Source organism: Nothobranchius furzeri, chromosome 17 (genome assembly GCF_043380555.1).
Source record: "Nothobranchius furzeri strain GRZ-AD chromosome 17, NfurGRZ-RIMD1, whole genome shotgun sequence".
NCBI classification, from domain to species: domain Eukaryota; kingdom Metazoa; phylum Chordata; class Actinopteri; order Cyprinodontiformes; family Nothobranchiidae; genus Nothobranchius; species Nothobranchius furzeri.
Window position 1 is genome coordinate 45,069,134 of NC_091757.1, and position 10,411 is coordinate 45,079,544.

Sequence of the window (10,411 nt, forward strand, 5' to 3'; positions counted from 1 at the left end):
AAGCAAAAACCCAAGACTGAGTTCTGCTTCGGTGAGCTTTGATGATGACACAGGCTTGTGCGATGTAACATGCATAAAATAATCTAAAATTGTCCTTGTTCCTGCAGTCATAAACGCCGTTTCACGGCGGTACTTCCTTCAGGCCAATGATGCGACTGACATGAAGGACTGGATTGCTGCTCTCAACAAAGCCAGCAAGATCACTGTGAGTGCAGCACACAAATGCATGCTGGGATAACCAAATCTCCTCTGGTTGTGGGGATAAAGGTAGTTATTGATGGAGGAATTAGTGTCCAGCTGAGTGCCGAGGACCGGTCTGTGCAGAAAACGGCACATTACCCTACAGATACCGCCTGTCACAGTTGGTGAGTTGGTGAATGGGGAAATTGTGAATGTGTAAGAAATCGAGAGATAGCACGCACTCACACAAACGTCACTGTGGTGAAGGTGACAAAATTTAGTTGCACATTTGCATGGTATTTGCGTATCCAGCTGAGGTGTATTGACGCTGACGTCCAGATGCCTCATGCACCGGTGCAGCGGGCGACACAGAGGAGTGTTCCTCCCCATCACCTGCTCACCGACACAGGAAGCAGCGCTGCTCTCTCTCTTTCACGTCCCTGTCAGAGCGAGAGGGTTGGGCGGTGTGTGTGTGTTTGTGTGTGTGTGTGTGTGTGTGTGTGGGGGGGGGGGGGGGGGGGGGGGGGGGGGCTTATGTGACTTTGCTGCTATTTTTTCTAAACTTCTTTGGTCTCAATGAAAAACTGTGTGAAATGAAGTGGACGGGGTGTAAATTTAGTGCCTTAAGTGTCCTGATTATTTTTGTCTTCTTTAAAGAGGAATTTATCAGCTGAGAGTGAAATTACTAATGCAGCAATAAAAAAATAGTTTATTAAAAACTTATAGCCACAAAGCTGGCATCATTTCTGATGGGATCTGCGTAAAAAGCCCTGAGCAGAAAAAAAATCAGCTTTTAATCGGCTTAATTTTAGTTTCTGAAATTGTTTTTTAACATGTGATTCAATTTTGGTTCATTTAACACATTTTTCTTGTAAACCTTGCAAGAAGCCTTGAAAAAAAATTATAATTTAGCATGACATCAACATCCGAGTTAAATTCAAGTCCAACTTCAGAGATGATCAGAAACCAAGAAATCCTCTTTAGAAGACCACTATTAAAAAACTCAAGAATGTGGTATAGTACATGTAATTTATTTATTTATTTATAATTATTATTTTACAAAGTCCCAGAATTTGATATCTATGTCTTGTATTATGACCCAGAAAACCTGATCTGTTCCCATCTCTTTTTATTTCTTGGACGTAAGTTTGCTTAATGACTTAAAATGACACATCCTAGATAGTATCTAAGCAATAATTCAGATTGGAATTTATTTTAAACAATATTTAGACTTTTTTAACTATAAACTTTAAACCTTAGCTTAATTGATGTTAGTTTCCTTATTAAATGCTGACATCCGTGTCATTGTCCCACATTTTTACAGGTTCCTAAGCCCTGCACCTCAGCGCCCCCCAGACCTGATGTGACTGCTGTGATCAGTGAATCTCGGGGTGGGCAGAGACAGCAGGCTTACAAGACGGAGATCATCGGCGGCGTGGTGGTGCACACCCCCATCCAGGTACAGCAGAGGAAGCTAAAGCTCACCTGGCATCTAAAATGATGATTGGAGAAACACATATGAGATTAAAACCTAGTATTTAATGATGGTGGATACAGTAACCATGGCAACGGTGTGTTTCAGAACGAAAGCGAAGAGGCTGAAGTAAAGGAGAGGAAGGGAAACAGACCCGGCGTGTTGAGATGTGGTTACTGTGTTAAACAAGGAAATGTGGTGAGAGCTGAGCTTTGTGACAGAATAAATCTGCCTGAATAAAAACCCCAGCTGAGTGGAAAGTTCAACACGGTGTGTGCTTGTAGAGGAAGAGCTGGAAGAGGCGGTTTTTCACCCTGAATGACAACGCAGTCAGCTACTATAAGTCTGAGACGGTGAGAAGGAAGACCTTTCTTGTTTTTACCGTCTCTGCTCGATGCTCTCTGTTGACAGCGGCCTTTGTCTGCCTGTGTCTCAGGACAAGGAGCCTCTACGAGCTATTTCACTACGAGACATTCAGAAGGTCCACGAATGTCTCGTCAAGTCAGGGTGAGTCATGCGAGTCAGAATGGTCTCCCCCTTGTTTGAGGAAAACCAAGATGGAGGAAAGACTAGAAGATCATCCACGTAGAAAAAATTCTGTCGTAGCAGATCCAGTCCATTTAAGCTCTCATCAAGTTTGCTCTTCAGTGCAGGATGAAGCTCGACACGTGTTGCACAGATGTTAGTTTAAAGTCATGATTCAAGCCTGAGTCACGATTCGAAGATCAGATTCATTTTAAAATGTCAACAAATACTGATTTAATGTCTTGCTTCATAATTAAAGCTTCATCCAAACTTACTTAAAGAAATTAGGTGCAATTTGGATTTTTTACAAGCCAACATTTAGAATTGGGAAATTTCTCAAGATTTGCTATTTATTATTCAAATTTGAGCCTCAGTCACAAAACATTTGTTAATTTGAGCCGTTCAGTGTAACATGATGTTATTTTCTATAAAACTAAATGTGTAAGAACTGAAACATCAATCTAAATGTGTTTTCTTTCATTCATTAATGAGGATAACATCTTTTTACATTTGTGTGTCGTCAGGGACCTCCTGCTTAGAGATAACCTATTTGAGATCATCACCAACTCCAGAACCTTCTACATCCAGGTAAAACTCCTTCACTTTGCTGAATCTTTGGTTTTGAACTCCTCTGTAATATTAACCGATTAAAACCGATTAGGCACTCCCAGGTGGATTTGTGTTGATGTTTTGAGCTTGTTTTCCTCTAAATGCTCTGCTGCTGATGTGTGACCCCAGGCTCTGTTTTTAGTGGCCCTGAACATTTTGTTTTGGTGACAGAGATTCAGCCATCTGTTACCATAACAACAACAGCATCCTGTTCCTCCCCTTGGGAGGACAGCTGACTGAGACGCAGTGTTGGGAGTAACGGCATTTAACTATAACGGCGCTACTAACAGCGTACTTTTTTGGGTAACGGAATAATCTAATTAATTACTTTTCCCACTGTTACAACGCCGTTACCGTTACTGGGGATGGAAGGTTGTGCGTTACTATGTGCTTGTCGAACGTTGAGCAACAGTGTGAGGCTTTCTGACCGCCACACTTCAGCTGCAGCCAGGGAGAGAGAGGTGTCGGTAACGCGCTTACAAACACGATGATGATTGGCCGGGTGGGTGGAGACCCTCAGTGTTCTCAATGTCTCAGTCGCTGCCTGCTGCAGACCCAACAGAGCAGTGATGGGAATAACGCAGTTTAAAATAACCACGTTAATAAAAAAAATTTATTTTTTCAGTAACGAGCAAACTAAATAATTACCGTCTTCTTTTATCAAAAGAATATGCGTGCGTTAAGCGGCGCGGTGTGTTGAAGCTGTCATCACCTGATCAGGAGCTAAAGAGGCAGATGTTTTCATCCACGCGCATCAAGAATGAGGAAGACGTGATGAATACTCTACGGCTGCAGGTGTGGATCTGCAGCCGTGTCCTTCTTAGCGTGACAGCGGGACGTCCCGAAGGTCCGCTCACCTGTTCACCGCTCAGAAGTCCCAATCTTCTGCCTTCCTAGATCATCCAGCTGTAACCTGTTTCTGATTATGTCTTTAGTCCCGCTGTAACACTGATGCATCAGTCTCAGACGTCATGGAGCTCAGGTGTTATTAGAACTACCTGTGTGTGTTTACCACCCAGCTTCAGCTCTTCTGTGTTTGGGTCTGACCCAAGTTAGTAAATGTAAGTCCTCCATCAGGCTTGTGCCTCTTCTAGTGTCATTTTAAATGATTTTTATTTATTTATTTAACCATTACTAGATTAGCAGCAACAGAAATGCTACTAAAACACACAATTATGTGAAGCTGGAAAAATTAAAATGCTGTGCAAAATTGCATTTATTTCTGTGATTTAACTAGACCGAGAGACCATTTAAAGGCTCTGGAACCTTTACAGGTGTTTCTATTTCCAATTACCATAAATCCTCTAATACAGGCCGGTATTCAATTAAAGGCCGGGTCTCCAATTTAGGCCGGTGTCGGAGTCGGCGGTGGTGAATAAAGGCCTGGTCTCTTATTGTGGCCAGGTGGAATGTGGTAACAAGCAAGTACGGGGGGCGGTTGTGTCATCGTCTCACTTTTGATTTGCCAGTGATAGACCGCGAGGGTAACTTTAACCATGCGGAGGCTGTGCCAGAGCGTCGGTACTGACACGCGATCGTTCATGTCGGTTCATTTCCTTTAAAGATTTCTGTCTTTTATTTGCGCCTGATGTGTTTCGCTGCATGCTGTGGAGCGGGGCACATCAGCTTGTCCTCCGGTGCGCCCACCAAGCACGGAGCACTCCGCTGTTTTTGCGGTAGATCTGCCTCCTGAGCACGGCCACAGTAACAATCAGGTGTCGCCACATTTAACACGCGATCGTTCATTTCGGTTCATTTCCTTTAAAGATTTCTGTCTTTTGTTTGCGCCTGATGTGTTTCGCTGCATGCTGTGGAGCAGGGCACATCAGCTTGTCCTCCAGTGACGCACCGATCACTGATGCGCCCTTCAAGCTCGGAGCACTCCGCTGTTTTTGCGGTCGGTAGATCTGCCTCCTGAGCACGGCCACAGTAACAATAAGGTGTCACCACATTTAACACGCGATCGTTCATGTCGGTTCATTTCCTTTGATGTTTTCTGTCTTTTATTTGCGCCTGATGCGTTTGGCTGTGGAGCAGGGCGCATCACCTTGTCATCCGGTGACGCACCGATCACGCGGCCACCAAGCAGCGAGCACTCCGCTGTTTTTGCGGTCGGTAGATCTTTTAGAACTGCAGTTCAAAGGTAACTTATAAGGTGAATATATATGAACCCAGGTAGCAGTTTTTCTTTAGGATTGAGAGGAGATGCAGGAAGATAATAAACAGGCAGGACAGAAAAATAGTCAAATAAAAACAAGTTAGTTTTTGTACCTGGTGGTTGCAACAAACAGACACCATTGAAGGTTATCAGAAGTGAGGAACAGAAAATGAAATAATTATTTTAATGTTTAGAGCAGCAGGAACTCCGAGAGGCTGCAGGTGCATCAGTGAGTTTGCGGCTGCTGCGCAGGGGGAGGGGGGAGAGGGCTGAAGCAGAAACTACCATTGTTAAAAGAAATGTGTTTAACTTTGAAAATGTGGGCGCAACTTTAATTGTCAAAAACTCCAGCGAACCATTACTTCATTTTGCTCAAATAGAAATAGAGGCCTGCCTCCAATACTGGCCCTCCTTCCAATAAAGGCCTGGAGCTTGATGAGCTTCAGTCAAATACAGGCCCGGGCCTGTATTAGAGGATTTACGGTATAAATTTTAGCTGATTGGGGTCTTGTTAAATATCACACAGTGACCTTTTAGTGTAATGTTCCTGTTAGTAGTTCCTCCTGTTATGTGCTTATTTATTTAAATTATTCAGGTTTCTAAAAAAACATTTGGACACACATTTTATTACTTTCCAGTCATTAGTCATTTATATTTCACTATTGTAGTAATTTATAGTAATTTGAGTAAGTTTAATTAAGAGGGGGAACCCATTTTTTCTTGCATTCTTTAATGAAAACAGTAACTAAGTAGTTATTTTTCTTGGTAATTAGTTACTTTTATAATCTCGTAACTCAGTTAGTAACTAAGTTACTTTTTTGACAAAGTAATCAGTAACTATAACTAATTACTTTTTTAAAGTAACGTTCCCAACACTGCTGAGACGTGAGGGTCGCTCGGCTCCGATGGGAAGTGCTGGGAGAGAAAGAGACAGGTTGTGAGCACAAACACTTGATTATTTAGCTGTAAAGAGTGAAAAACACAAATAAAACAAAAATATAGAAGTTATTGTAAAAAACTATCTTAAAGTAAAAGCTAATTTGTTCTCATATTTAAAATTAATAGTGTGAAAAGGTTAATTATTAACACTTAAATTATCATTTGAATCACTTCTTTTTATAATAGAACGGGTTTTTATGTATTTTGTTAACCATATTTCAGATTTATTCTGCTACTTGGTACAAAAAGAGAAGAAAACATATTTTAACACAATGCAAATTAATCTTAAAAATGCTGAAAATTATTTCAATAAATTCACGGATCAATGACACATTTGACCTAAATTAACTTATTTTGATGAAAATGCTTGTGAAGTGATTATTCTGAATCCCAGATAGGGATTTTGATTTCACGTGAGATTGAACTGAAGATTTATTCACTAGAAGGAGTTAAATACTTTCACAATAACTTCATTCAGCTACTTTTCAAGTTTTGAAAAGAAATTGCAGATTTTTTTGTTTATTTATGTATACTTTAACACCTACTGAGTGAAAGATTTTTTTTGTTGGATCAGAAGTTTATAAAAAAGCAGTTTAAGTATTTCTTTAATTTATTAGCTGAGGTTTTTCTTCTCAGCTTCAGTCTCAGTTTAATTTTTTTTTTTTGCATTCAGGTCATGAAACATTAAAACTTTTATTCATATAAAAAGTTTATTGTAAAGGGAATTGTGAATATTCTAAAACAAAATGTGTGTTTTGGTTAGTTTCAAATGTCATCGGCGACAAAAATGAGATTTTTTATTAGGGTTTTCTTTTAATTAGGTTATTCCACCTGTAACCTTCAAACAGCAACACCAACAAAAGTATGTTATAAAATATGACAAAGCACAACACACAATTGCCTTAAATTTACCAAACTGCATTCTCAAGTTTTGACAAAAATCTCAAACATACTTTTGTACATTTTTATTTATCTTTGGGCAAAAATCTTAAGAAAAAACATGCTGATTAGACTCTTCGAGTCTACAAGTGCTGGTCATTAAATGAAAAAATCACAACAAAGTTGATTTATTTCAGTAGCTCCATTCAAAAGCTAAAACTTGTATGAAAGATTAGCAATGACCTTTTGGGTCTTGCCCCTTCTTTGCATTAGAACTGATATTCTAATATTCTGAGTTCCTGAAATTAGGATTTTCATTAGTCATCAGTTATAATCATCAAAATTAAAATAAACATTTGAGTGGAGTAATCTAATATACACGTTGCACTTTTTGAATGGAATTACTGAAATAAATCAACAGTTCTGTGATATTCTAATTTTATGACCAGCACCATTAGTGTTCTTCAGTTTTCTGGTATTAAAGTTAATTTTCTTTCTGAATTTGGTTTTCTCTGCAGACAGACTCTCCAGAGGACATGCGTGGTTGGATCAGAGACATTGAGGGGAAGATCCAGGAATTCAGAGGCCCCTTGAGGGTGAATCAGTCTTCTGCCTTTCTCTTTAGAGCATCACACCAGAACTGAACAAATCACTTTTTGCAGTCATTTATAATTATAGGAAATTTACTAATAATGGCTTTATCTCTCTAATTGCAGGGCGGCCCATTTAAACGCGTCCCTTCTCTCTATCAGAGTCACAACGCCTCCTGTGCATCTCGTCAAAAGAGCGATGACCACAGGCCCCCGCTGATGAAGTCCTGCTCCATGGCTCCGGGCTGGCAACCCTGGACCCCCGTCCCCCAGTGTGAGCCCTCCATCCAGGACATGGAGAATGAAGACAGCGCATTTAGCTCTCTGCCCACTCTCCCCTCCCTGTCCTCCTCCTCCACCTCCTCCTCCTCCACCTCCTCCTCATCAAACTCCCTTTCCACCCCGACCCCTTGCCCCGGCACGTCTCAAATACCTTCGACCAGCGGGCTGGGGATCCTCACGGCATCAGCAGATGCTGCCACTGGGCGGAGGAGGCACCGCTCCACGCCTCAGCCTCCCAGCGGTTGCAGCTTCCCCTACAGCCTGGATGAGGACGGCATTCGCACATCGGATGTTTAGTTCAGCACCGTCCCTGCAGACTCCTGAATGGACTCGAGTACTGGTACCCGTTTATGATGATGATGATGATGAATGTGACTGGTACTGATGAAGAAGAGACAGTGTATGTCCACCTGCTTCAAAGCTTTGGTGAGATGTTGGCTCCCTCTGCTGGTGTTGCAGCAGCCAGTGCAGATGAAGGATGCTTGAGGAAGGCAGTGTTTGTAGGTTGCAGGTCTGTGAAAAGATTCTTCTGTATGTTTTAGAGCAACTTCCTTTGAAAACTTGAAAATTATAAGTTGTAGAATTGAAACTGATGGCACATGTGTTCATCTTTTTGCACTTATCTGTGTCCACCTGGAAAGAACCACCCTCCGCTTAAAGCTCAAAGACTTCTTCTCAGCAACTTGTATCCGTAGATTCTTCATTTCATCTGTAATTTAATTCACATTTTAGAGTTTCTGTCACCTCACTCGGTGTTTATTCATTCCCTCTTTTCTGAAAAACACATTATTTTGACAAACCTCGCATAAACTTCATGTAACAGGCATCTCCATGTTCTGATCTGGAGCTGCTACTCCCTTCAGCAAACTGTGAGTTCATAGGAAGGTTTCAGCTCGGCACAAAGACGCGGTACTTGATGTAAAACATGTCGCCATCTTTGTAAATGTGGTGGTCTCACTGCAGCGTTATGTATTATTTTGCCACTACTTTCTTTGGTGAATGAACTATAATTCTGCACTTTTTTCATTTGTTTTTGTGTGTTTTTTCTGTTAGAGCAGACAACTACAGCTTACACACACACACACACACACACACACACACACACACACACACACACACACACACACACACACACACACACACACACACAGTGTTGTTCCACCAGTAGTTTCCGTTCACGTGGTATCTTGTTTAGTCCTGCTCAGTTCTATGAAGCTGAGTGTACTTGTCTGCCCAAGTGTCGTTTTTGTCCACTTATCCATTAAATTATGTCTTTATAATTGTTTTATTTGGCCCTTTTCTTATAAATTCTGAAATTTGATGGGTTTTTTTTCATCACACATTTCACTCTCTGACATTTGAGTCAGTGAGCACATCAGACCAAAGTTTCTTGTGTTTTATAAAGTGGATTTCTCTGATGGAGCAAAAGGCATTAAGACCTTTATGTGTTTCGTCCCTAAAGGGCAAAAGAACGACCAACAGATTTGCCCTTTGACCCTGTCACCCTAAACACATGCAAACTCCAGCGTGAATTCATGTGCCGGTCTAGCAAAACCCCAGGCTGCGTTAAGTGAAGTCTTTCACACGTTCAGTGTCCATCAGGTAAAAGACTGTGTCCACTTCAGCCTTTAAATCCAGCTGCAGGACAGAAAAACGTCTCCGCTGAATGCTTTAACTCTTCATGAATAGAAGGCCCAGAGTGCTTGTGAAATGTCAGCTGTGCCAAAACTGGTTTTCACTTTTCTGAGCATCCCCTCTAGGCGGAAAGCAGAGAAGTAAGGTTAAGAAAAGACTGCTGGATTTAGTGTCGATTCAAATGGTCAGCTTCTGGTTTATCTTCTTTAATATACTGAGAAACAGATGTAAATATCAATGGGGATAGAGGGAACGCTGTGTCTCACTGGAGGACTTCAAGGTTTCAGTTCGTGTCTGTGAGTGCACAAAGATAAGATAAAGGTCACGCAGCATTTCAGCGTGACGCCTGGGAGTGACGGGTGGCTCTGAGGGCACAGAAATGAACCGTTCACCTTAAATGCTAATGTTCCCACATGGATGAGCATGAGCCCAGACTTCCTCGCTCCGGTTTGAAGTGTTACAAAAGGCAAATGGTGCTCCCAGAATTTTTTATTAGTCATAAACTGACAGAAAAGTTGTATTAAAGCATGAAGATGGATTATTCATTTAGTTTCTTTCACTTCTTTCTTTCTTTTTACCTTTTAGATTGCTTTGCAGAAGGAGGCCACTAGAGGGAGGTGTGAGACACCATATATGGTTCCAACTGATGATAAAAGAACATCTGAAAAAGACAGTTGGGAACAGTTGATTATAACAAGATGACTTATTTAAAAGGCAAATAAAACATTTTCTAACATTTCAGTCACATTTTTAAATAAGAAAATCCTCATCATGCTGAATTAACCACTCGTGGTCCACCATATTTAACTGGGCTTAATGTTTTTTTATTCCAGAAGAAAGAACATTAAGAAAATACTGCACACTTCTGTTTGAGCTTTGATGAAATCTAAGCAACCTTTTCAAGGTTTGCAACATTTCTATGGTGTTTTTTACTCTGTAGTGATGGACTGACTGGAAGGAAGTTACAGAGTTGTGGAGCTGCAGGTGTTTAATTGGACCAAAGTGAAGGGGATGGGTTTATGTTTTGAGTTCTTGAAAGTCTAAAAGTGTAAAAATGATCTCTGATCTGACATCTAAGTGATCTGATTCAGTGCTGACCTGACTTGCAGCGTGCGGAGCAGCATCTTTCTAACACACAAA

The 10,411-nt window shown here is 41.1% G+C and overlaps 1 protein-coding gene across 2 annotated transcripts in view; it reads left to right on the top strand.

The window, feature by feature from the left end:
• Positions 1 to 8,087, top strand: part of plekha2 (pleckstrin homology domain containing A2) — an 11,264-nt gene extending 3,177 nt beyond the window's left edge. For both annotated transcript variants that reach the window (XM_015972578.3, XM_015972580.3), the window contains exons 4-12: positions 1 to 31; positions 108 to 205; positions 1,505 to 1,639; positions 1,763 to 1,852; positions 1,939 to 2,007; positions 2,091 to 2,161; positions 2,704 to 2,767; positions 7,283 to 7,360; positions 7,481 to 8,087. The exon at positions 1 to 31 is cut by the window's left edge and continues 18 nt beyond it. In XM_015972578.3, the coding sequence (XP_015828064.3) occupies positions 1 to 31; positions 108 to 205; positions 1,505 to 1,639; positions 1,763 to 1,852; positions 1,939 to 2,007; positions 2,091 to 2,161; positions 2,704 to 2,767; positions 7,283 to 7,360; positions 7,481 to 7,933 (1,089 nt within the window). In that variant the 3' untranslated portion in view covers positions 7,934 to 8,087. The remainder of the gene's footprint in view (positions 32 to 107; positions 206 to 1,504; positions 1,640 to 1,762; positions 1,853 to 1,938; positions 2,008 to 2,090; positions 2,162 to 2,703; positions 2,768 to 7,282; positions 7,361 to 7,480) is intronic.
• Positions 8,088 to 10,411: the final 2,324 nt, after the last annotated feature.